This window comes from Seriola aureovittata, chromosome 19 (assembly GCF_021018895.1).
Source record: "Seriola aureovittata isolate HTS-2021-v1 ecotype China chromosome 19, ASM2101889v1, whole genome shotgun sequence".
In the NCBI taxonomy this organism is placed as follows: domain Eukaryota; kingdom Metazoa; phylum Chordata; class Actinopteri; order Carangiformes; family Carangidae; genus Seriola; species Seriola aureovittata.
Genome location: NC_079382.1, coordinates 22025723 through 22053491, shown reverse-complemented (window position 1 = coordinate 22053491; position 27769 = coordinate 22025723). Strand labels below are relative to the sequence as shown.

The 27769-nt window shown below is 38.2% G+C and overlaps 2 protein-coding genes across 2 annotated transcripts in view; one reads left to right on the top strand and one right to left on the bottom strand.

Annotated features, from left to right (window-relative positions):
- myo6a (myosin VIa) overlaps positions 1-5760 on the top strand; it is a 112022-nt gene extending 106262 nt beyond the window's left edge. The window contains exons 35-36 of the mRNA XM_056404565.1: positions 3161-3379; positions 5539-5760. Coding sequence (XP_056260540.1) covers positions 3161-3379; positions 5539-5738 — 419 coding nt within the window. The 3' untranslated portion in view covers positions 5739-5760. The remainder of the gene's footprint in view (positions 1-3160; positions 3380-5538) is intronic.
- Positions 5761-5978: 218 nt separating this feature from the next.
- Positions 5979-27769, bottom strand: part of LOC130160770 (interphotoreceptor matrix proteoglycan 2-like) — a 55475-nt gene continuing 33684 nt past the window's right edge. The window contains exon 15 of the mRNA XM_056363470.1: positions 5979-12534. Coding sequence (XP_056219445.1) covers positions 12495-12534 — 40 coding nt within the window. The 3' untranslated portion in view covers positions 5979-12494. The remainder of the gene's footprint in view (positions 12535-27769) is intronic.

Sequence of the window (27769 nt, the reverse complement as noted above, 5' to 3'; positions counted from 1 at the left end):
CAGCAGATGACAGCGTCACGTTCGCAGGAGCGTGACGGGAGGAGAAGGCCGCCACGCCGCTGATCGCGGGAGAAAACCTTGTAAAAGGTGTTGAAGCAGCGAGAAGACTCGTCAGTCCGTTCACCCAGGACTTAAAGAAGATCTTAGGAACACGAGAGCTGACTGCCAGTCTGTCTTTGCAGCTGTGTTTGTTTAAATTAAAAAAAAATACATGTTTCATTCAGAATTCAGCCTCATAAAGATTTATTTATTTCATTTAGACAAACCTGGGACTCAAACAAGTTATGTGTCAACTGTCTGGATAAATACACAAACTCAAACTGAAGCGTTCGACATTTCGTGTGTTTCCTCGCTGGTTTTTCTTCTTCTGTCAGTTTTTGGTTGCTGGTCGATCTTTCATCTGCATGAACACGTCTTGTTTTTCCATCAGCCTTGGAATCTCTCGCATCTCTCGACCCCTGACTGAGTCACCTCACTCACTCTGTAGCAGCGAGCGACAAGCGTTACCAACAACCTGAGAGCGTCCTGCAGGGAGTTCAGCTCAGAGTCTCTGAAGTTTCTCTGTTTCTGCTGCTTTTTTTTTTTTTTTACTTTCTAAAAGTTGTTGGTTTGGGAAGGTGAAGGTTGTTGGGTTGTTGCGTGGTTCTTTAAGGTTGTTTATTTAAACGTTGTTGCTTAAAGTGAGAATTATTTTCTCAAATTAATTGATTTTAAAGCTCCTCCAGTGTAAAGGTCTGTGTCCATGTGTAGTGTGATTATAGATCAGCTCTAGCTTCTATATTAATACTGTGAAAGTATCAAAGCCTCAGTCCACAGAGAAATGCACACAGCCTGTATTCAGAAACTGAGCCTTAAAACCAGCCGTCAGGACTTCTGGAACTTTGTGATGTCACAACAAAGCAGTCACCAAGCCCCGCCCAACTGGACCCACCATCCAAACCTTGCAGGATTTGGTTTCTCTGAGTGTTTTTACCTGAATCTGCTATATTTTTATTGGATCACTCAGAAAACAGTCAGCCAATCAGAAGAGAGGCTCAGAGCCTCCTTTCTTCTGATTGGCTCACCGACCTGTTGTTACTAGAGCTGCAGAGAGAAGCCTGAGAGAGGAGATGTGAAACTACACTGAGATGGTTTTTATATCTTCTGATGGATCAACACTTTGAATAAGACACAGAAGATGTTTGAACTATGGGACCTTTAAATAAAAGTGAAGACAAGATAAAATCCTTGTTAAAATGAAAATGTTTATGATTCAACGAGCTTCAGCTTCATCACGTAGAGAAACTTCCTCGATCTCTGTAGATCCTGATCTTACGCTCCACTTCGTAGAAAGATGCAAATTCTGTATGTTTGTTGTTTCTCATGAGGACGCCGCTCGCCTTCATAAACATCTGCCACGCTTCATGTCTCGCTGATCCGCCTCCCGCCACCCCCTCCCCCGCTGACCCTCCTCCAGCTCTAACAGCAGGACTCGCTGACTGCACTCAGAGACCAGAGACCAGGGAATGGCTCATTATTCAGACCTGATCTGAGAACAGCGGATCGGGCCTGAATGTTTACATGCAGAGAGTTAATGGGGACCTGCGAGAGGAAATGAACCCACTGAGTGGATGTTTGCTCATATTTCAACCTGGTTTGGGATTCTGTTTTTGCATGAGCCTTGTTCCAGTGTGTTCACCTGTGTACTGAAAACTGTAGAACTCAGGTTTACTGCTGCTCTGTTAATGCAGCGCAGTTACAGCTGCTTTGCATGTAAACTGATGCTGTTATGTGTTTTTAGCTTCACTCCATCTCCAGTACAGTGGAGGAGAAATCAAAGAGTAATAATGCAGGATAGAGACGAGCCGAGTTAATGCTGCATTCACTGCACGTCAGGAGAAAGGGAACGAGCAGTTACGACCTGGAAGCGTTCATGCATAATTCCCAGATGGTTTCAGGACGCCCCGTCGTTGCACCACGTATCAGGAAACGTGACGTGACTGATGAGTTGTGATTTGGATGAACTCGCCCTTTAAGTCCGTGCAGCTCAGACGCTTTAGCTTGTTAATGGTGGCAACACGATGCAGTGACTGACACAAGTCAACACAACTTCAGGAAACCAAAGAGATAAAATACAAACTCACAAAACGTTTTGACAGTTCCTTCAGAAAAAAGTACTTTTAATTAATGAAACAAGCAAATTGAGAAAAACTGCTGCAGATACAGAAACACTGTGAATCCCACAACAAACTGATGGACACTGAACACCTCGTCAACAATGTTTGAACATGACACAACTTTAATTTTTGTTGTGACATTCAGGTATAAATGGAGATGTGAACTGTCAGCCTCTTTACTTTTTACTGACACATGAAGAAATTCACAGGAAACACACAAACATAAATCCAACATAACAACAGAACCAAGTTACGTCTCAGCTCGTTTCCAGAGGACACATAACACTGACGAACAACCTTGTCAGTTATAAAAGGCTAATGCTAAATGCAATAATATCAGAACATAAAAACACATTCACATTCGCTCTTTTTCAAACATCATCAGTTGCAGTGTTTCTGTTATTTGCAGCGTACGTGTTTTTTTCTCCTTTGCTTCTGTTTTGTTTCCATTTGTATTCGATTCGTTGCAGTGCACTGACCCCTCAGGGCCACCGTAGATTGAGGAGCTTTTTAAACTCATTAAAATGAGCCGTAAATATGGACTTTACTAGAACTGACATGCATACCAAAATACTGTACTCTACGTAAACCCTCATTAATCTTGTCTCCAGATGTTGTAGTAGAGCTGCACGAGTTTTAGAGACAAAGAAACAGACATCTGCTCCTGTCGAGGAGAAAACTGGAATTTCCAAATATGTTCCATCGCTTAAAAGCAGCACACCAATATTTAGATTTTCCTGTGAAGGGAAATTCTCCTTTGTCCTGTGTGAGGTCGTCACCTCTGCTGGAGCTGGTGCAGACAGTACGTTGCTCAGGGGCCCTTCGGCAGGACAGTGTCTGCACTCTCTCATAAGTTCATGCACAGGTTGAAAAACAGGAATAAGGCTCTTGAAAAGTAACTGGTTCCCAGGCTGCATGTAAACATGGTCGCTGACTCCTGATTGGCTGCTCTCATCACTTAAAATGCACCTTGCTAACTTTTAGTTTTTGCATCCACTGAACAGCCCAGCAGAACCCAGCCCCGCCCATACCGGCCCGGCAGTACGAGGTGGCGATGAACCGGCAGCAGCGCTACTTCCGCATCCCGTTCATCCGACCGGGCGACCAGTACAAAGACCCGCAGAACAAGAAGAAGGGCTGGTGGTACGCTCACTTCGACGGGCCCTGGATCGCCAGGCAGATGGAGCTGCATCCAGATAAACACCCCATCCTGCTGGTGGCAGGTCAGTACAGTCACTGTTTGGGGGGGGGGGGGGGGGGGGGGGGAGAGAGAATACAGGTAGAAAGGTATGTGGGACAGAAAACAGGAAGTAAGAAAAGACCATAGAAGAAGAAAGAGTGGAGGGAGGAGGGGACGGAGAGGTGGAGGCTCCGACATCAACAGAAACAAAAGAAACGAGAAGTGACATTTCATCGACCGCTTTAATGGACGTTCAGGAGTTTGACTTTGTGACAGGGCAACGTATTCATCGTCATCATCATCATCTCAGTCAGGTGGTTTCGCTGCCGGCTGTAACGAACACGACGCTCTGAATCATTCATCAGGGTGTGTGAAATTTCCCATGAGCGCTGTGGAGTTGAGCTCCTGTCAGCTCTGATCAGAGCAGCGCAGTGACGTGTCGACTCGTGTACGTGACGTTATCTGACATGCAGCGCAGCGAGGCTCAGGACATGAAGTTTTTATCAGAGTTACATCATCATCATCATGAGACGCGGCCCAAGTGTTTTACCGCCAATAAAGACGTGTTGAATCCGTTCAGACGGATTAATAAGCAGCAATAGCAAGCAATAAGCAGGTTTATGCAGATGAGCTCATTAGAGCCAGTGCTCACGTTAACTACACTGAGGTGGGATTTGAACGCACGAGATGAAGTTTTCATTTGTCTCCCGTGTTGTTGCTCTCCACCTTCTTCAGCGGCGGAGGAAGTATTCTCAAAACACTTGAGGTTTAATTTCTCCTTAGCTGAGGGAGATACTTAAGGCTGTTGCATGTGTTTCCTAAGTAAAGGGATAAAAGTTAAGTAATTTACAGCAGTAAATGAGATTTTACAGCAGTAAAATTCTACTGTTTCCATGGAAACTGTTTGCTGGCATCAGCTTGTGATACCTGTCATCACGTTTGGGAAGATTGTTCGCGTCACAACAAGCTATAAAATCACAGATTGTAACAAATGACACGTCACAGCACAAAGAAAACAAACAGTTGTTTTGTTTGCACATCTGTCTCACATCTGTGTGTTGATGAGTTCAAACCTCAGGACTCGCTGTTATTAGAGGATTACAGCCGTCTGAGGGACGGTGGCGAGCTCTGGGTCTATGAGACCGTGACGCTGTGTGATGTGAAACGTGTGTGGTCGTCGCTCCGAGACAGGAAACGGATCCCGCTGTAGTCGAACAGTTGGTATTTTGGAGCAGCAGTGGTACGTGGGTGAGAAACTAACTCATATAAGAGTCGACTAACACGCTGCTGGAAATTCATTATTGGCTCTACAGCTGCAGGTGAGTCATGCACACTGAATGCAACACACGGCTGAACGTGTTCAGGGGATGAAAAGTGTCGTCTGCAGTTTGTATTTAACTTTACATCCGAGTCCAAACTTCTGAGATGAAGATATTTAAAGGAGCTCCTTGCAAGATTTGCTATTGCTACATAGCTAACATTAGCATTAGCAGCTGTTTACTGACCAGTCTTGTCAAGAGCTTCAGTCATTGTTGAGGTTATAATACGACCTCTGAGCAGCTACGTCTTCAGGGCAGACCAGGCGCTGCAGTGACTTGGTATCGGAAAGTGACGAGCTGGGCCATCTGGGCTGGGGCTAGCTGGTTAGCTAACCAGCAACCAATCACGATCCCCTTGTTTTTATTCTTAATGGGGCCCCTTTAGGGAGGTTTACTTCTGAGATGTCGTTGCAAATTGTCCATTGGTTGTTTCAGGGGGAGGGAGCCACCTTTTGAGACATTGCTGTGGAGTAAAGTTTGGAGGCCCTCGGCAGCCCCCTACCAGCCTGGGGCCCCATGCTAAACGTAACCGAGATCTGTCTCAACATTTAGGCTGTGAACATGTTAAAGTGTTTATTTCCCAGCATCCTTTGGTTTTTCTGAGTGTTCTCTCAGATTCGGGGCGTCTCCTGCAGGGACGGACCAAAAGTACTTGAAACTACTAATTTCTAGTTAAAGCTGCAGAACAAACACTGCGCTCGTTATCGTCATCACGTCGTTGATTCCTAGTTTCTCATGGTCCAGACTTTAACTTTGAAAGGTCACCACTTTATTTATTGAACAGAAACAATGAGGATTTTGTCTCATTAAAAACATGTTAATAAGAAACACACAGTGCAACAGCTGCTTGTAAACTTGAGCTACTGTAAATTTCCTCCCCCAGGAAAGGACGACATGGAGATGTGCGAGCTGAGTCTGGAGGAGACGGGCCTGTCGAGGAAGAGGGGAGCAGAGATCCTCCCCCGGCAGTTCGAGGAGATCTGGGAGCGCTGCGGGGGGATCCAGTACCTCCGCAGCGCCATCGAGAACCGACAGGCTCGACCCACCTACGCCACGGCCATGCTGCAGAGCATGTTTAAGTGATGGAGCCACTGTGGGGTGGAGGTGGAGGTGGAGGTGGAGGTGGAGGTGGAGGTGGGGGGGGGCTTCTCACTGCAAACAAAGGGACGAATGCACCAGCTACCTAACACAGATGGCGTCTGAGCGCTCTGCACCAGGTTCTGACTGTAGGGAATTCACGCGAACAGCGATTTTTGTCCTTTTGTTTTTCTTCTGTCGTTAAGTTTTCGTTCTTGCTGGCTTTCGGTTCCTCGATGGGGGAGGGGGGGGGGGGGGAGTTTTGCAGTGAACCCTATGCAGAAAAAAAAAATCATACTAAATGATCACAGCCAGTGGTTTTCCAAGGAAATCTGTTCTCTGTAACATTTCTGCAAGTCTAACTACGAGGCCTTAATACTACTTTAACAGGGTGTAATTGCCAGAAGTAGGACTTCTTCTTTTTTTGTTTTGTTCGAAGCTGCCTCCCCAAACAAGAAAAACTTAATTCCTCTGTAATTATGCATTCCTGATTATTACACTCAAGTCTCACTGGTGTGTCGCTTCCATCTTAACAGCTAGCTGGTGACCCCTCCAACTTAAAACCTGCTGTTTACATTGTCTTCATGTGATTCTTACAGGGCAAACAAAAAAAACAAACTTGCACAAGGAGTTGTGAGCTCTCACCGTGAGGCAGTGCTGCATGAGTGTCAGATGATTCCTCCTGACTGCACTCGTAATTAAATCCAATATTTGATAATAACTTACTTTTTTATTTTACCTTTTGTCTTTCCAGCCGAATGTAACTCCAGACCTCGTTGATTTGTTCATGTAGTGATTCCTTCTTTCTTCTCATCATGTGTGATTTGCTGTGTGAAGCTAATGAGAAAGGTCCAAAAACTTTTGACTTGGAGACCAAACGTGGCTCTAAACATGAAGCCCTTTTTTTTGGGCAGAGCAGTGATTCAACTCTGTGATTATTCTTTTTTCTTTTTTCTTTTTTTTGTCTGGGTTTATCAAGCGAAGCAGAAAATGTGAATTAATTATGCAACTGCTGAGATGCAACTCCACGTGTTGCTGCTGTTCGAGAGCAGATCAGTGCCGCAAAAAAAAAGTCATTCACATCATCTTTAGTCTTTAAATTTGATCTTTTCACACGAGGAAACATAATTTGCCAACGCAGTGACTCCCAAGGTAGTTTCACGTGTTTTTCATTGACGTCATCTTTAAAAAAAAAATTAAATCTCCATTCGGCTGTTTTGTTGAATAAATTCACCTGATTCCAGAAAATGTTTGAAAGTTTTAAGATCTCATCTCTCTGCTGTGCGAGAAGCGAGTCGGACGTGTTGTTAACTGTGGACGATGCACTGGTACTCAGCCTTGAACTGGAACATTCATACAACACTGAAATATTTTCTATACAGGAAGTGCAGCACGTGCAGACGGCAGTGATATTCCTACTGGACTGTAAAAGTTTATTTTTGAAAGAACAGTTTCTACTTCAGCGGCTCGGGATCGTGAGGTTGTTAAGGGAAGCAATAAATCGTGCAAAACTAAGCTGAGAGATTAAACCGGGCCTCCTGCTGCGTCGTGTACAGAAACAATTTAAAGACAATCTGCCGTGACGTCACACCTGTGCTTTTCACCTGAGGCTGCTGAGTTTGTTCCCGAGCTTTCTGTTCCTCTTGACGCTCTTCTCTGCACAACAGGTGACTGGGATTGTCTGAGAGCACGAAGATCCGCCTTGTTGCAAAGCAGCTGATCCCCTTTACAGACGGCATTAACATGCAGGAGAGCAGCTTGAAATCAAAGACTGAAGGTCTGAGAGTCAGCGAGGGCACGGACACGAGGCTCAGATGTCCTGATCGGATCTAAAGATTTAGTTTAGATGTCTAGATTTAATTCAGCGATTGCTTCCACAGATTGTAATGACTGTATTTCAGTGTTGAGCTGATCTGACTACAAGTTGAAATTTAGCAACTGGAGTAAAACTTTCAGTCCAGTTCAGCCCAGTTTCCATGTGTCACTGGACCTGCACCATGCTAATGGGAAGGGACTGGTTTCACAAAGAGACGATTATCCAAAGGCCATTTGTGAGGTCTTAGACTAAAGTTTGATTATCCCGGACATGAGCAGTCACAGGGCTTTTCATCGGAAACGGCCAAACAACCCCAACAACTACCAAAGATAAGAGCTGCTAAACAAAGTCCAAATATAAGAGTAAGATAATCACACTCAACCCAGAATTTAGTTAAATCCTTCACTTCCTTCAGACTGGAAAAAAACATTTTGTTTATGAGAAACGAGTGATATCTTGAGGGCGGGTCGACAGGCTGAGACGAAACACGTCAGATAAAGGAACAAAATGCAAAGTTTAGCAAAAACAACGTCGCTGTTGGAGGCGACATTGTTTCCAGTTGCACAAAAACAAAACGAATCCATGAACATCGATCGTCTTGCATCTGAATTTCAGCTCTGACTGTGAGTGGGGTCTTTGTGAAACCAGCTCCCGACCTTTGAGGCTAGAAGACGTCATCATTTATCATTTGTTTTGAAACATAGAAACGTGTGTTTACACCCTACACCACCCTGTAACACATTTTCTGATCAACAACTCTTGACTTTTGGCCGGTTGTGTTTTCTCACCTCCAGATCAAACGCTGTCTTTCGTCCAGGCTTCGTTTCCTCCGGCGGTTTTTCCCTTTAGTTTTGCTGCGTCCTGCTTCAGCCGCTGCTCCCTGTAACATCAAATACATCCAGTACAAAGAGAAAAAAACTGTCAAAATATGATCAGCTCAGGTTCAGATAGGGCTACATGTTCAAAGTCATGAATTTAAAATTTAAAGTTTGGCTTGAATCGCATCAGAAAAGATTGAATTCCTTGTTGTAGAGCAGAGAGTTTGTTGGATTCAGCCAGAAACACACGGAAACAACAAACACTGGATCTGAATACGTTGTCCAAACCTCTGTCTGCATGTTAATGCCGAATGCAAAGGGACCACGCTCTGAGCTTTCCCCTATTAAGACCTCAGTGTTGGTTTTAACATCATTTCCTGAGATGTAAAAAGAAAATGTTCTGCATTTGCTGCGATCTGTTTCTCTCCACACATTACAATCATTCCTCGGGAAGCACTGCCTTTGTCCACTGTCATTTTTCTAACGCTGATCTCTAACAGATGAATAAATGCATTCCATGTTTCACTCACCTCTATGCTTCTTCTTTCACTCCAGTTTGAAGCAAGTGACGCTGAATATCTGGGAAAATACCCTTTAAATAACATGAAGAAAACTGACGTCTCTTATTCAACACAAGTTTGTATTTTCAACTATTCATTGTAAAACTCACATAAATGACAGTAACAGCTTAAACAAGAAAAGTCCAAATACAGTCATTGGGTTTTTTTGGGGGTTTTTTTTCTGCCAAAAAGCAGCAACAAACATCAGTAGTTCTGCGGACTCGAGAAAAGAGCAGCGATTTACAACCGAGTATTTACATCAACTGTACAAGAGAAATGTGACGGGGACCGACCAGCTCACATAACGTTCACACACACAGTGCTGACGATCCTCTTTGTTTTTACAGTGGGACACTGTTCTCTGATTTCATCGTGTCAGGAAGGTTCATGAGCCAAATAAGAAAGAAAAAAGGGTTTCACTCGCCAGCGTTTTCCTGAGCTTTCAGTCATATTAAAGTTCTGTGATTTAGCTGTAGCTCTTCCGCCACGTCGATGACGGCTGAGGAAACTCCATCTCCTGATGAATAGCATGTCATATGACTGAAAGCTTTGTAAAAAGCTAGTAAGTGGACCGTGAGTTGGGAATAGGAAAACAAAACATTTCAAGACTGAACCTTCACGCTCACGGCTGACATTAACTTTTGTACAAACATTCGTGATCCCCAGAGGATGAATCCCACTGACTCTGATGATCCTCTGACGTTTCCTCTAGCGCCACCATCAGGTTTTTAAATTTTACAATTACTTTGGTTTATGACCAAATACCTGCCACATTCCCATCAGCCTCAGCTGCACTTTGTCTTTCGTGCTACTGTTAACATGCTAACACACTAAGCTAAGATGGTGAGCATGACAAACATTATACCTGCTTAACATCAGCATATTAGCATTGTCCTTGTTATCACTGATGATGCTGATGCCCATCATCCTGGTTCAAAATAATTAACGGGATAATAAGGACAAATTTCAGCTTTTTTCTTTAGTAAAACTGGATATTTTCACCTCTAAAAAAATCCTTCAAATCAAACAATCTGAGACGAAAAATCACAACTCAGGTCCCGTGGGGATTGGTCACAAGTAGCTATCACTTCATTTGAGGGGTCACAAGCCAAAAAAGGTGGTGAACCATTGATTTAGATGGCCATCAAACTGTCTCACTGACCTCATCTGAAAAGCGTATTGTAAAGTCTCTTTAAAGTCATAACAGACCTAAACAATGAAAGCTGATCCCTGATGTGAGGTCACATCGTTTCCTTCTCACTTCACAGCAGAACCTGAGTATTTTTAACAAAGACAAACCTATTCACTACAGAAACTCAGTCAGCAGACGTTGTACAAAAACAGTCCGGGGTCGATCAATATCCACCTGATCGACATCGTCTGCTGAGCTCCTCTCCGTCGTCTCGCTGCTCGTGGCGGCAGAAGACGACGACTGAGTGACAGTTTTTTGTAGTGGCCTAATTGTCCGTCTTCCCGTGAAGGGAAGTTGTGTGATGTGAAGAGTTTGTCCTGAAAACTCCTCGGCTCAACATCGTCTCTGATTTTTAACCAAACGTCTGAGACCTCGACGAGTCTCGGGTTCCTGCTGCTGAGTCCAGTTTCATCCAGTCTGCAGAGGAAAAAGAAACGAGATTAAAGGAGCATTCCACCGATTTTACATGTCAAAGACAGTTTACCTGTCACTACACAGCACAGATTTACAGAGGTCTTGTACTATATTGACTGAAGATGTGGAGGGAGTACAAGTCAGGATCTCTCTGCTGGATCCATTCTGATCACTAGTTGTAATCAATCTCTCACAGGAGAACTCTTGATACTGCTGAAATTCAGATGCTCTAAAACACTATTGTGGATGAATGTTAGAGGATAACTCCAGTTTATTACAGCTATTGTAACTAATACAAGTAGGAAACCCAGGTTGTATGACACTCACTGAAATCAAGCATTTCTGCATGTTTAGGCAATCTGCTGTGCACTGACATTACTCTAGCTTTTAACAACAGCCACTGATTTGATATAATTAGCGCCAAATTACAAACTACTTTCCTGGAAATTATTAGGGATTTACAGACCAGTGAAATAAAATGTTATCAGTGCTCTTTGTCTCATTTTTCTCAGTGATGCACTTCACCTTCCTCCTCTAACAGTGTTCACTTCCTCAGATGTAAACTTTCCTGCCCTTATTTAGCTGTTCCTCCAGTGTAAAGGTCTGTGTCCATGTGTAGTGTGATTATAGATCAGCTCTAGCTTCTATATTAATACTGTGAAAGTATCAAAGCCTCAGTCCACAGAGAAATGCACACAGCCTGTATTCAGAAACTGAGCCTTAAAACCAGCCGTCAGGACTTCTGGAACTTTGTGATGTCACAACAAAGCAGTCACCAAGCCCCGCCCACCTGGACCCACCATCCAAACCTTGGTTTCTCTGAGTATTTTACCTGATATTTGCTGCTATATTTGTATTGGATCACTCAGAAAACAGTCAGCCAATCAGAAGAGAGGCTCAGAGCCTCCTCTCTTCTGATTGGCTGACTGACCTGTTGTTACTAGAGCTCCAGAGAGAAGCCTGAGAGAGGAGATGTAAAACTACACTGAGATGGTTTTTATATCTTCTGATGGATCAACATTTCAAGACTGACAACTCACCATGTGTAATAATAATTAACACACATGACTTGCTATTTTTGTTGTATTTAAATATCTGATTGTACAAATGATATTATCCATCCTTTATCTTGCTTCTAAGTATTTTATGTTGACATTTTAATGTTTTTCTTTTCTTTGTACTGTCCACTTCGCTGCTGCAACCCTGCAAATTTCCCCACTGTGGGACTGATAAAGGACCATCTTAAGACACAGGTAAAGTGTAAAATATGGGACCTTTAATGTGCAAAGAGTGATTCGGGGCAGAGAGAACACAGAGACCACATTTCATTTTGTTTTAGGTGGATGCATCACTGTGTTTTAACTCCACCTTTTCAATATGAGATGTGAATGTTTTTGTTCAGAGCAGTAACACAGTGAGACGTCCTGCACCTCCCTCGCAGCTCAGCAGAGACTCAGACCCCAAAAGAGGATCACAGAGGAGCAGACTAATCACCCCGAGATGAGACGTGGACTTGGGACAAATCCTGGTGTTTACCCGTTGACGGCTCCTTTCTAGCTCCAAAATGGTCCTGACGTTCAAGTCCTCCTCCATCCTTTGGGATGTTTAATTACTCACCGTTCAGCTCAGTGTCAGCTCTAAACACACTGCAGCTCTAAACCAATTTGGCCTCAGACTGTCAGGGCAGATTACAGCCCTGCAATTTGTCTAAATGAAGTGATCACAGGAAGATAAAAGCAGGTGTTTGTTTTTTGGTCTGGATTGCCACGCTGGTGCAGACTGTGTGGTTTACTCTGCAGCGTCTGATAACACTAACTTACACACTAACACTCCTGCTGAGTGTGCACACAGTAACACATGATTGCACATGAGGGATTTTAGCGGAGCAGCCTCGCTCCTGGCAGCAAGCCCTTCTTACCTTTTAGTTGTATTCTCAGGTGCCGTCCAAGCCGATATATTTTCTTAACTGGCCAGGCCTGGAAAAGAGTAGCTGTCTTTGTATCTATGAAAAAAAGAGAAAAATGAGGCAGGTGAGAAAATGAAAATGCAGCTACAGCAACTCTGCACGTGTACAGAGACGAGAATCAGACCAGAGGGAGGATCCGTGTGATCTAAGGTAAAAGATCTCAAAGGAGACCTGCAAATACTGCAACTGTGTTCAAACACTAAAACAGCAGAGGAGAATAGAGGCTGAAAAAAATCCTCCAGCAGGGAAATCACATGGACCTACACACACACAGCTGATCATGCTCCTGTGGAAACACAAGCTGGATACAGTACAACTGTATGTTGAGATGAAACAGTTTCTCTCTCTTACTAATAATATAGTAAGGCATAAAAACATCATAGTAAAGTAAGGCATAAGTGTGTTGCAGGTCCGTCATGCCCTTCCCTTTTTTCGCTCATTGGATGCCTGAACCATTTCACCTGGAGCCTGTGCCAGATGACTGTCAGCTGTTGCCACTTCCTCATCAGTGGACATCTATATGAATCTCCCAGAACTGGTGTTTTGGCCCTTTTTGGCCACCGAGCTGTGTATTTATTTGTTGTGTTGTTGCTGTGGTTGTTTAGGCCTTGTGATTACGATTCTGTCCTGGCCTTGCTGATTGAAGTGTTTCTGTTGTGCAAGCAAGCTCTTTTAATGCAGCAGAAGTATTACTTTGCCCTTTTCTTTTACCTTATTTATCATGTTTTGTGGCCAGTCAGGGAGTTAACGATTGTCTTTTTGTTTAACTGTACAGGTTACCTGAGGTTTATTTTATAGATAGTGTGTCTGTTATTTTGGTCTTAAAGACCAAGACATTCCTTTTTGTATCCCTTAACCTAATGTTGGTCGTTTGTTGCCTTTTGTTACTTGTGTTATTCTGATAATAAACACCAGCTCCTGTTACACTTGCCAAGTGTCTCTGCTTTCTTTTTTTTTTGTGGTGTTTTGTTGATGTCACCTCATGAACTTGATATTACTCCCTGTGTTCCCCTGGACATTTTTCTTAAAAGGTTTTCAAAAATAAGACATAAAAACATAAAAAGTCATATTATAGTAAGGTATAAAATGGCATAGTATAATAAAGCATTAAAATGTCATTAATAATAATAATAATAATAATACATTTTATTTGGCAGCGCCTTTCACAGCACTCAAGGACACTTTACAGAAGATTAAAAACACAATAAAAATAATAAAAACAACAGACAATTAAAAAGAAAACAATGAAATTACAGCGAATATGCAGATTGAAACAGATGAGTTTTGAGTCTTGATTTGAACTGGGGTAAAGAAACAATGTTATGGATGTCTGGTGGGAGAGAGCTCCAGAGTTGGGGAGCAGAGCGGCTGAAAGCTCTGCTCCCCATTGTGCTGAGGCGGGCGGATGGCATAGAGAGGTGAAGGGAAGAGGAAGACCGGAGGGAACAAGAGGGGGTGGTAATGCGGAGGAGATCAGCAAGATAGGGGGGGGCGAGGTTGTGGATGGCTTTGAATGTATAGAGAAAGATTTCATTGTATAGAAAGGCATAAAAAGTCATAGTATAGTAAGGCATAAAAAAGTCATAATATAGTAAGGCATAAAAAAGTCATAATATAGTAAGGCATAAAAAAGTCATAATATAGTAAGGCATAAAAAAGTCATAGTGTAGTAAGGCATAAAAAAGTCATAATATAGTAAGGCATAAAAAAGTCATAGTGTAGTAAGGCATAAAATGTCATAATATAGTAAGGCATAAAAAGTCATAGTATAGTAAGGCATAAAAAAGTCATAGTATAGTAAGGCATAAAAAAGTCCAAAAAGTCATAGTATAGTAAGGCATAAAAAAGTCATAATATAGTAAGGCATAAAAAAGTCATAATATAGTAAGGCATAAAAAAGTCATAGTGTAGTAAGGCATAAAATGTCATAATATAGTAAGGCATAAAAAAGTCCAAAAAGTCATAGTATAGTAAGGCATAAAAAAGTCATAATATAGTAAGGCATAAAAAAGTCATAGTATAGTAAGGCATAAAAAAGTCCAAAAAGTCATAGTATAGTAAGGCATAAAAAAGTCATAGTATAGTAAGGCATAAAAAAGTCATAGTATAGTAAGGCATAAAAAAGTCATAGTATAGTAAGGCAGGATAGGGGGGGCGAGGTTGTGGATGGCTTTGAATGTATAGAGAAGGATTTCATTGTATAGAAAGGCATAAAAAAGTCATAATATAGTAAGGCATAAAAAGTCATAATATAGTAAGGCATAAAAAGTCATAGTATAGTAAGGCATAAAAAGTCCAAAAAGTCATAGTATAGTAAGGCATAAAAAGTCATAATATAGTAAGGCATAAAAAGTCATAATATAGTAAGGCATAAAAAGTCATAGTATAGTAAGGCATAAAAAGTCCAAAAAGTCATAGTATAGTAAGGCATAAAAAGTCATAGTATAGTAAGGCATAAAAAGTCATAGTATAGTAAGGCATAAAAAGTCATAATATAGTAAGGCATAAAAAGTCATAGTATAGTAAGGCATAAAAAGTCCAAAAAGTCATAGTATAGTAAGGCAGGATAGGGGGGGCGAGGTTGTGGATGGCTTTGAATGTATAGAGAAGGATTTCATTGTATAGAAAGGCATAAAAAAGTCATAGTATAGTAAGGCATAAAAAGTCATAAGATAGTAAGGCATAAAAAGTCATAGTATAGTAAGGCATAAAAAGTCATAGTATAGTAAGGCATAAAAAGTCCAAAAAGTCATAGTATAGTAAGGCATAAAAAGTCATAATATAGTAAGGCATAAAAAGTCATAGTATAGTAAGGCATAAAAAGTCCAAAAAGTCATAGTATAGTAAGGCATAAAAAGTCATAATATAGTAAGGCATAAAAAGTCATAGTATAGTAAGGCATAAAAAGTCCAAAAAGTCATAATATAGTAAGGCATAAAAAGTCATAGTATGGTAAGGCATAAAAAGTCATAGTATAGTAAGGCATAAAAAGTCATAATATAGTAAGGCATAAAAAGTCATAATATAGTAAGGCATAAAACAGTCATAGTATAGTAAGGCATAAAAAGTCCAAAAAGTCATAGTATAGTAAGGCATAAAAAGTCATAGTATAGTAAGGCATAAAAAGTCATAATATAGTAAGGCATAAAAAGTCATAATATAGTAAGGCATAAAAAAGTCATAGTGTAGTAAGGCATAAAATGTCATAATATAGTAAGGCATAAAAAGTCCAAAAAGTCATAGTATAGTAAGGCATAAAAAGTCATAGTGTAGTAAGGCATAAAAAGTCATAGTATAGTAAGGCATAAAAAGTCATAGTATAGTAAGGCATAAAAAGTCATAGTATAGTAAGGCATAAAAAGTCATAGTGTAGTAAGGCATAAAATGTCATAATATAGTAAGGCATAAAAAGTCCAAAAAGTCATAGTATAGTAAGGCATAAAAAGTCATAATATAGTAAGGCATAAAAAGTCATAGTATAGTAAGGCATAAAAAGTCCAAAAAGTCATAGTATAGTAAGGCATAAAAAGTCATAATATAGTAAGGCATAAAAAGTCATAATATAGTAAGGCATAAAAAGTCATAGTATAGTAAGGCATAAAAAGTCCAAAAAGTCATAGTATAGTAAGGCATAAAAAGTCATAGTATAGTAAGGCATAAAAAGTCATAATATAGTAAGGCATAAAAAGTCATAGTATAGTAAGGCATAAAAAGTCCAAAAAGTCATAGTATAGTAAGGCATAAAAAGTCATAAGATAGTAAGGCATAAAAAGTCATAATATAGTAAGGCATAAAAAGTCATAATATAGTAAGGCATAAAAAGTCCAAAAAGTCATAGTATAGTAAGGCATAAAAAAGTCATAGTATAGTAAGGCATAAAAAAGTCATAGTGTAGTAAGGCATAAAATGTCATAATATAGTAAGGCATAAAAAAGTCCAAAAAGTCATAGTGTAGTAAGGCATAAAATGTCATAATATAGTAAGGCATAAAAAGTCCAAAAAGTCATAGTATAGTAAGGCATAAAAAGTCATAGTATAGTAAGGCATAAAAAAGTCATAATATAGTAAGGCATAAAAAAGTCATAGTATAGTAAGGCATAAAAAAGTCATAGTATAGTAAGGCATAAAAAAGTCCAAAAAGTCATAGTATAGTAAGGCATAAAAAGTCATAATATAGTAAGGCATAAAAAGTCCAAAAAGTCATAGTATAGTAAGGCATAAAAAGTCATAATATAGTAAGGCATAAAAAGTCATAGTATAGTAAGGCATAAAAAGTCCAAAAAGTCATAGTATAGTAAGGCATAAAAAGTCCAAAAAGTCATAGTATAGTAAGGCATAAAAAGTCATAATATAGTAAGGCATAAAAAGTCATAATATAGTAAGGCATAAAAAGTCATAGTATAGTAAGGCATAAAAAGTCCAAAAAGTCATAGTATAGTAAGGCATAAAAAGTCATAGTATAGTAAGGCATAAAAAGTCATAATATAGTAAGGCATAAAAAAGTCATAATATAGTAAGGCATAAAAAAGTCATAGTGTAGTAAGGCATAAAATGTCATAATATAGTAAGGCATAAAAAAGTCATAGTATAGTAAGGCATAAAAAAGTCCAAAAAGTCATAGTATAGTAAGGCAGGATAGGGGGGGGCGAGGTTGTGGATGGCTTTGAATGTATAGAGAAGGATTTCATTGTATAGAAAGGCATAAAAAGTCATAATATAGTAAGGCATAAAAAAGTCATAAGATAGTAAGGCATAAAAAAGTCATAGTATAGTAAGGCATAAAAAAGTCATAGTATAGTAAGGCATAAAAAAGTCCAAAAAGTCATAGTATAGTAAGGCATAAAAAAGTCATAATATAGTAAGGCATAAAAAAGTCATAGTATAGTAAGGCATAAAAAAGTCCAAAAAGTCATAGTATAGTAAGGCATAAAAAAGTCATAATATAGTAAGGCATAAAAAAGTCATAGTATAGTAAGGCATAAAAAAGTCCAAAAAGTCATAGTATAGTAAGGCATAAAAAGTCACAGTATAGTAAGGCATAAAAAAGTCATAATATAGTAAGGCATAAAAAAGTCATAGTATAGTAAGGCATAAAAAAGTCATAGTATAGTAAGGCATAAAAAAGTCCAAAAAGTCATAGTATAGTAAGGCATAAAAAAGTCATAATATAGTAAGGCATAAAAAAGTCATAGTATAGTAAGGCATAAAAAAGTCCAAAAAGTCATAGTATAGTAAGGCATAAAAAAGTCATAATATAGTAAGGCATAAAAAAGTCATAGTATAGTAAGGCATAAAAAAGTCCAAAAAGTCATAGTATAGTAAGGCATAAAGAAGTCATAGTATAGTAAGGCATAAAGAAGTCATAGTATAGTAAGGCATAAAAAAGTCATAGTGTAGTAAGGCATAAAATGTCATAATATAGTAAGGCATAAAAAAGTCCAAAAAGTCATAGTATAGTAAGGCATAAAAAAGTCATAATATAGTAAGGCATAAAAAAGTCATAGTATAGTAAGGCATAAAAAAGTCAAAAAAGTCATAATATAGTAAGGCATAAAAAAGTCATAGTATAGTAAGGCATTAAAAAGTCCAAAAAGTCATAGTATAGTAAGGCATAAAAAAGTCATAATATAGTAAGGCATAAAAAAGTCATAATATAGTAAGGCATAAAAAAGTCATAGTATAGTAAGGCATAAAAAAGTCCAAAAAGTCATAGTATAGTAAGGCATAAAAAAGTCATAGTATAGTAAGGCATAAAAAAGTCATAATATAGTAAGGCATAAAAAAGTCATAATATAGTAAGGCATAAAAAAGTCATAGTGTAGTAAGGCCTAAAATGTCATAATATAGTAAGGCATAAAAAAGTCCAAAAAGTCATAGTATAGTAAGGCATAAAAAATGTCATAATATAGTAAGGCATTAAAAAGTCATAATATAGTAAGGCATAAAAAAGTCATAGTATAGTAAGGCATAAAAAAGTCCAAAAAGTCATAGTATAGTAAGGCATAAAAAAGTCATAGTATAGTAAGGCATAAAAAAGTCATAATATAGTAAGGCATAAAAAAGTCATAGTATAGTAAGGCATAAAAAAGTCATAGTATAGTAAGGCATAAAAAAGTCCAAAAAGTCATAGTATAGTAAGGCATAAAAAAGTCATAATATAGTAAGGCATAAAAAAGTCATAGTATAGTAAGGCATAAAAAAGTCCAAAAAGTCATAGTATAGTAAGGCATAAAAAAGTCATAATATAGTAAGGCATAAAAAAGTCATAGTATAGTAAGGCATAAAAAAGTCCAAAAAGTCATAGTATAGTAAGGCATAAAGAAGTCATAGTATAGTAAGGCATAAAGAAGTCATAGTATAGTAAGGCATAAAAAAGTCATAGTGTAGTAAGGCATAAAAAAGTCATAGTATATAGTAAGGCATAAAAAAGTCCAAAAAGTCATAGTATAGTAAGGCATAAAAAAGTCATAATATAGTAAGGCATAAAAAAGTCATAGTATAGTAAGGCATAAAAAAGTCCAAAAAGTCATAGTATAGTAAGGCATAAAAAAGTCATAGTATAGTAAGGCATTAAAAAGTCCAAAAAGTCATAGTATAGTAAGACATAAAAGGTCATAATATAGTAAGGCATAAAAAAGTCATAATATAGTAAGGCATAAAAAAGTCATAGTGTAGTAAGGCATAAAAAAGTCATAATATAGTAAGGCATAAAATGTCATAATATAGTAAGGCATAAAAAAGTCCAAAAAGTCATAGTATAGTAAGGCATAAAAAAGTCATAATATAGTAAGGCATAAAAAAGTCATAGTATAGTAAGGCATAAAAAAGTCCAAAAAGTCATAGTATAGTAAGGCATAAAAAAGTCATAGTATAGTAAGGCATAAAAAAGTCATAATATAGTAAGGCATAAAAAAGTCATAGTATAGTAAGGCATAAAAAAGTCCAAAAAGTCATAGTATAGTAAGGCATAAAAAAGTCCAAAAAGTCATAGTATAGTAAGGCATAAAAAAGTCATAGTATAGTAAGGCATTAAAAAGTCATAGTATAGTAAGGCATAAAAAAGTCATAATATAGTAAGGCATAAAAAAGTCATAGTGTAGTAAGGCATAAAATGTCATAATATAGTAAGGCATAAAAAAGTCCAAAAAGTCATAGTATAGTAAGGCATAAAAAAGTCATAATATAGTAAGGCATAAAAAAGTCATAGTGTAGTAAGGCATAAAAAAGTCCAAAAAGTCATAGTATAGTAAGGCAGGATAGGGGGGGGCGAGGTTGTGGATGGCTTTGAATGTATAGAGAAGGATTTCATTGTATAGAAAGGCATAAAAAAGTCATAGTATAGTAAGGCATAAAAAAGTCATAATATAGTAAGGCATAAAAAAGTCATAATATAGTAAGGCATAAAAAAGTCATAGTATAGTAAGGCATAAAAAAGTCCAAAAAGTCATAGTATAGTAAGGCATAAAAAAGTCATAATATAGTAAGGCATAAAAAAGTCATAGTATAGTAAGGCATAAAAAAGTCCAAAAAGTCATAGTATAGTAAGGCATAAAGAAGTCATAGTATAGTAAGGCATAAAGAAGTCATAGTATAGTAAGGCATAAAAAAGTCATAGTGTAGTAAGGCATAAAATGTCATAATATAGTAAGGCATAAAAAAGTCCAAAAAGTCATAGTATAGTAAGGCATAAAAAAGTCATAATATAGTAAGGCATAAAAAAGTCATAGTATAGTAAGGCATAAAAAAGTCCAAAAAGTCATAGTATAGTAAGGCATAAAAAAGTCATAGTATAGTAAGGCATTAAAAAGTCCAAAAAGTCATAGTATAGTAAGGCATAAAAAAGTCATAATATAGTAAGGCATAAAAAAGTCATAATATAGTAAGGCATAAAAAAGTCATAGTATAGTAAGGCATAAAAAAGTCCAAAAAGTCATAGTATAGTAAGGCATAAAAAAGTCATAGTATAGTAAGGCATAAAAAAGTCATAATATAGTAAGGCATAAAAAAGTCATAATATAGTAAGGCATAAAAAAGTCATAGTGTAGTAAGGCCTAAAATGTCATAATATAGTAAGGCATAAAAAAGTCCAAAAAGTCATAGTATAGTAAGGCATAAAAAATGTCATAATATAGTAAGGCATTAAAAAGTCATAATATAGTAAGGCATAAAAAAGTCATAGTATAGTAAGGCATAAAAAAGTCCAAAAAGTCATAGTATAGTAAGGCATAAAAAGTCACAGTATAGTAAGGCATAAAAAAGTCATAATATAGTAAGGCATAAAAAAGTCATAGTATAGTAAGGCATAAAAAAGTCATAGTATAGTAAGGCATAAAAAAGTCCAAAAAGTCATAGTATAGTAAGGCATAAAAAAGTCATAATATAGTAAGGCATAAAAAAGTCATAGTATAGTAAGGCATAAAAAAGTCCAAAAAGTCATAGTATAGTAAGGCATAAAAAAGTCATAATATAGTAAGGCATAAAAAAGTCATAGTAAAGTAAGGCATAAAAAAGTCCAAAAAGTCATAGTATAGTAAGGCATAAAGAAGTCATAGTATAGTAAGGCATAAAGAAGTCATAGTATAGTAAGGCATAAAAAAGTCATAGTGTAGTAAGGCATAAAATGTCATAATATAGTAAGGCATAAAAAAGTCCAAAAAGTCATAGTATAGTAAGGCATAAAAAAGTCATAATATAGTAAGGCATAAAAAAGTCATAGTATAGTAAGGCATAAAAAAGTCCAAAAAGTCATAGTATAGTAAGGCATAAAAAAGTCATAGTATAGTAAGGCATTAAAAAGTCCAAAAAGTCATAGTATAGTAAGGCATAAAAAAGTCATAATATAGTAAGGCATAAAAAAGTCATAATATAGTAAGGCATAAAAAAGTCATAGTATAGTAAGGCATAAAAAAGTCATAGTGTAGTAAGGCCTAAAATGTCATAATATAGTAAGGCATAAAAAAGTCCAAAAAGTCATAGTATAGTAAGGCATAAAAAATGTCATAATATAGTAAGGCATTAAAAAGTCATAATATAGTAAGGCATTAAAAAGTCATAATATAGTAAGGCATAAAAAAATCATAGTATAGTAAGGCATTAAAAAGTTGTAGTATAGTAAGGGATAAAAAAGTTGTAGTAGAGTAAGGCATAAAAAAGTCATAATATAGTAAGGCATAAAAAATTCGTAATATAGTAAGGTATAAAGAGTCATAATATAGTAAGGCATGACAAAGTCATAGTATAGTAAGGCATGAAATGTCGAAAAATGTCATATTATAGAAAGGCATAAAAAAGTCAAAAACATCATAGTACAGTAACGTATAAAAAAGTCATAGTATAGTAAGGCATAAAAAAGTTAAAAAAGTAATATTGTAGTCTAGTGAATTAGTAATATTGGTAGGGACAATTCTGTCGTCCCAAAATTTTGGTAGGGTTATGTCCTTACCGCCCTTGATTACTAGATACCAAATTATTATTGTTTTAAAAATAACAATTAACTTTATTTTGCCTTATCACAAAACCAAAAATAAACATTCTCAATATCTCATTAAAACAATCTCCTCTCGCTGTAACGGACATGTTGTTAGAAGATGAAAAGCATCTTGTAAAAACAAAAAGTTTCTCATTATCAGAAACTCAGCTCTTTTTTTGCTGTAATGTTTGTGTCTCTATTGTTTTCATTCCTTTTAAAAGTCCTTTGTGATGCTGAGTCTGTTTCTAAAGCTCTTCTCTCAGATTCAGCTTCATGTAATGAAACTGTCACAAAACAAACATATGAGGTTTGAATCATGTTGAGGATGTTTTGAAGTTTCACTGCTGCTCAGATCAAACATGAAACCCTCTCATTTCAGATCACAGGAAGTCAATCATCTCTCAACGCACTCCCTTCTCTCTCTAAACACTAATGCCTCTGCAGCACACTGAAAGATGTTTTTTTTTTATTTCACTTAGCATAAATAGCATGAACCATCATGGCTGAACATAGACAAGAGAAAGTTAAACTGCACTGACATTATTAAAAACACTAAAGTAGCTCCTGTCATAAAGAACTGACTCCTAAGTTTTTGGTCTGAGAGAAATTCACAAAACATTTTAGAGCTCAAAGTGAAACTGACACACGCACGTCTCATCACATCAATAATAATAAACTTTTGAAACGACGAATAAGTTAATGAGGATCCAAACAAACCCAAACAACCCACTGGAGATGACAGCTCATTAAGTCCTCATTAATCACAGACTTTAATGAATGAATAAAACTGACATCATAGCCCTCACTGGAATTGTCAGATGGAAATAAATAAATAAATGAAAATTACGACATACAGATGGTTTAATTTAATATCTACCTGAAAAGTCAGCATTTTACTTTGTTTCTGTAGCAATTTATAATATATCTAAAATATCTTTTAATTAAATTTATCTTATTTTACATTTTAAAACGCACATGTAACGAGAAAACACAGGCACATGGCTGGCACAAACACTAACTTGGCCGTGGACCCACTAAAACAAATCTCAGTAGTTAAGCCAGCAAGTGTGTAGCTGCAGGATAAAAACGTGACCTGGAGTACAAGGGGCACATGGAGAGCAAGGTGCAGGACAAAACCTGAGAGCTGTTTTCTGGACTTAAATTAGGATCCTCAGTAGTTCCCCCTCAGTGTTTTCTCAGGGAATCTTTTCATTACCGAGTCTTTATCTCACACCACAATGATTTCACTGCTTCCTCGACCGGCTCTCTGTGCTGTCACGCAGCCAGGGGAGATTAAAAGCAACGTGCAGCTCTGCAGTATTAACCTTTTGGGTTCTGTTCAGTGTTTACTGCCGTTTTCTGTTCCTCTGTCCTGTTCTTGGCCGGTCTGGACGCAGGATTAGACCAAACAGGGTTCAGTGTTAATGAAAGCTGGCAAATCCAGGATGACAGCAACCCCCCAAAAAACCTCCTTCAATCCCCCAGACGAGACAGAAAAGCTGCTAGTAAATTTCACAGAGGACGACGGCGGCGTTTTCTGCCGTTTGCACACGTAGAACTGATCGAATATTCACACAGAACAAAACCAGCCTGACTCCAGGTTTGAGAAAAACTACATCAGATCTTCCTCTGCTCCTCCACCAGCACCACACACACACCGGTATTGACTAAATGTCAGTGGAATAAATGTCTGATGTTGCTTCAGGTGATTTGAAATCATCGAAATGAGAAGTTCACTTCAGTTCAGTTCTTGTCATCTGCAGCCATTAGAATACAAACCTTCACTGTTCACTTAATACATTAAATATTTTACTTTAATCTATTAAAATATACATTCATCAGCTACTTAAAACCACTTTAATCTGACAGAGGATCTAAGTTTCTGTTCCATTAAAAATGCAATTTATTGGCTTTTTGTGCTCATTAATAATTTTGAATGAGTATTTTAGGAGGGAACTCTTTAACATACATTTTAAGATGGAATTTTTTCATTGTGAGATAAAAAAACTTCACCTCCATACATTTTTAAATTAATCTGGAATACTAGAAATAATTGAGGACATGAGGCTTGGTCAATATGGGAACAAGTTGCCTCCTTTTAATGAGAAACAAATAATCTGTGGAACAACTTTGAGAAACTATAAAAGAGGCTGAAATCAACTGTGGACAGAGCAGTCCCTTTAACACCTGTCCAACTCATGCAGTCGATGATCAGTCTGTCTGTCTGCTGTAGACATCAAACGTTTGTCGAGATATTTTCCTTGAGGCCTGGATGATGTTAAATATTCTGTGGATGTTCACGGTCCCCAGAGGATAACGCTTCTTAAATTATATGAGCCTTTGATCCATCATGTTCAGCCCAAACTTTCCACTTGTACTCACTAAATGTCAACACGTACTCAGTAATTTGCCATGAAATGTACAGAGCACAGTCATGCTCCCCAGAGGATGAACTCTTAACAATCTTAATGAGTTGTGAAGTGCGGAGAAAACCAAACGTCATTAACAATATAAATTAAGTGACTTTTCAAAAGTGTTTATCAACTCAGAATCACAGAGGATAAATACCGCGATGATTTTGTGAATTACTTTTTCCCCTCATCGCTAGTTGCCGGGCAAAAAAAGCTGAATTTTGCAGAAGTGCAATGTGACATCATCAATCAGCAGAAGACATCACTGGACAATCAGCACTGAAGCATTGTAACGTGACTCTCTCTACATTTTACTACATGACGGTTGCGACGGAGGATAAAATGACTGTTAGTCATTAATCTTTTTGATTATTTCCACAGTTGTAAAATCCTGGGCTCTAGAATTATAAACCTTCAGACTCCTGGATATTCAGTCGACTGGTGGACTTGCTGGATTGTATTTCATCATCTCACCTGTACCTGCAGCAAGACGCCCACAACAATACATTTTTTTAATGATCATCTCCGGTCTGAACTTCCACTGAACATAAATATTAACACTGTAGTTCAGTGTTAATATTTTCACCTCCGGCAAGGCTTTAGGTCGAGACGCCCGCAAGAGTGAACAAGATGGATCAACAAAATAAGATCAACAATTCAGGAGTTTTTCAAACTTTTGTTTGTTTTTCTTCTTTGTGAAATATTGATTTAGAATCCAAACAAATAATTCACAGGAGAAAATAACTTCAGTTTAACTTGTTGTTATAATCCAGAAGCGTGGTATTCACAGCTGAGACAGCGGTTAGCTGTGGTGGAGTGTCAGAGTGTATTAGCTCACACAGGTGTTCATCACCATATTGTAGTTCTCGTCTGTCGTACCAGTAACATCTCATCACCGGCCAGAGGCTAAATGGAAATTCAGAGAATGACATGTCTACTGTCAGAGAGCGAAACGGGCCTGATAATGATGGCAAGAATGCAACTGAAAATATGTTTGCAAAGGTTCGGCTGAAGGGAAATGAATGTTTCAACAGAACAGTCTCTGAGGTGCAGTGTGTCAGGAGCTGAGGTGCTCAAGTCTAACACGACTGAAATGAGATTTCTCTGGCAGTGGAAAGGCTGCGACTGTGAGGCAGTAGTTAATAAAAGAGACGCGCTCTCTTCGTTAAAAATCAACTTAGCATTGATTTACAGCGCCGAGGGCTGGAGACGTGAGGGGGAGATTAGACTGTGAGCGAGTGTGGAGCTGCAGCACGAGACAGCGAACAAACAGCAGACAAAGAGAAGAACAAAGAAAGTGTCATTTTCCTACAGCAGCTCAAACCTCGTGTTGCACAGTCACTTATTTTTCTGCTTCAATCTAAATGTGTCCAAACTGAACTGAAGGCAAAATTACAGGCTGCACAAAAGCTTCGAGATTATCCCAAAGTCTCCTTTACAGCTACCACCAGCTATTCTTTTTCTCATTACGTTATCAGTGGATTTTTGCGAATTATTTTATTGATCAATCTGTTTCTTTTATACAATGCATTGGTTTGTTTGTCCAGCTGACGGTCCAGAACCAAAACTAGACCAGAGAAACCAGCAAATAGTCACGTCTGCAAAGAGTCACTTTCTGTTGATCGAGTAATTGATAAATCAACTGATCATTTCACCTCTAGTCGACTTCTAGAGTGAACATGAAACAAGAAGATGAAGAGAAAGAAGGGGAGAGACTTGAGTCTGAGTTGCTGTAAAAATACAGACAGTTAGTGGTTGTTTAGTCATCTACAAATGTCCACGGGCTAATTTACGAGGCTAATACACCAGCCTGCAAAAAGAGACAAAAATACTTTAATTTTAAATACATTTCTTTAGAATAACGTCTGCAGGAGAGTCAAGAAGTCTGATCATCTTCTATATTTTTCTTCTTCCGGCGCCGTGTGCGACTCTACAGTCTGATGTATCTGATCCCTCAGAGCCGTCGAGCTCCGCTGTTTCCAAACACTATTAAAAACACATCAGTGAGTCTCAGTGTTGCGCTGGGCGACATGTTGCTTCATCACCATCAACACACTGTCGTTTATTTAGATTCAGCACCACACACACCGTCCCGCTGCCCCAGATATTCACTACAGCAACAAATGTGGATTAAACTCCATATTTGTGAGGTGGTTTTAAAGATTTAGCTCTTCAGGAGGAACCAGCGGCCTCGGCGCTGAAACCACAGACAGAGCGGGGAAGTTAAAGTTTTGAGAAAGGCACGAACAGACAGTAGAGTCCTGCTGATGAGATTACTGTAAACTTTCTGAAAACCGCTGCATCTCTCTAACCATCTGTTTGTTTATTCCCTCAAGCACATGAGCTTCCAGGCTTTGTGCCAATCTCTCCCTCTATTTTCTCTCTCGTTCTCTCTTTTCACTCAGACTCTCTGTTGCTGGACCGGCGGCCGTCCTGGGACCTCTCTCCCTCCGCTGGCCGTCGGTGCCTCGTTCCAGATGTTCTGGATCTGGATCTTTGTCCTCCAGGAGTCCCAGCGTCCCCCTTGTCCCTCTGTCTCCCTCTGTTTGTTCCCGTGTGCTGGACGTGAGAGTTGTGGGTTTGCTTTTGCACCTGGTGTGTTTCCTCTTTCCAGGTCTTCATGGTGGAGACGAGATCACATCTGTTGGCGACTTTTACAATCTGTGATGTTGTCCTCCTGATTGTCTACACTGTGAATCTACTGTGTGTCTCTATTCTGTTCATAAGACATCTACTGTATGTCCGATCCCTTCTCTGTCGCTCTTCCTGACGTTCCTTCCATTTACAAGTTTTTCCTTGTCGGGTTCGAGGGTTTAAGGACTGAAGGTGTCATATGTTGTACAGCTTGTTAAGCCCTCTCAAGCAAATTTGTGATATCGAGTTATGTAGATAAAATAGACTTGATTTGACAAACACGTTGTGATTATGAGACCTGTATGACTTCCAGTACGTCACAGTTTTAGACGTGGCTCCCAACAAGGCGGTTAATTAAACAATAACTTTTTTAATTCAGTTTAAGTTTCATAACTTAATAAAGGGACACAGAGCTCCGTGCATGTCTGACTCACAGCTAATGAACCACAGTATTAATTAGGCTTCATACACAAAGCATGTGACTTAAACATCCACTGAAGCTTTCTGCACTGAACACGAACATCAGATCTGAGGAGACTGTGACCTTCCTCAGATTAATACATGAATCATCCTGTTCTCCATCATCAAGTTATTTCATTGTGTTCTCTTCTTCTGTGATGCTTTATTTACACCTGCCAGGATCCGTTTACCTCCATGAACCAACTCCTAATATTTGCTTAAAAGATGGAGATTTGCATTAATTCCAGTTTCCTTTTTGCAGATTTTCTGAAAATTTGCTTTAAAACTGATGGAAATC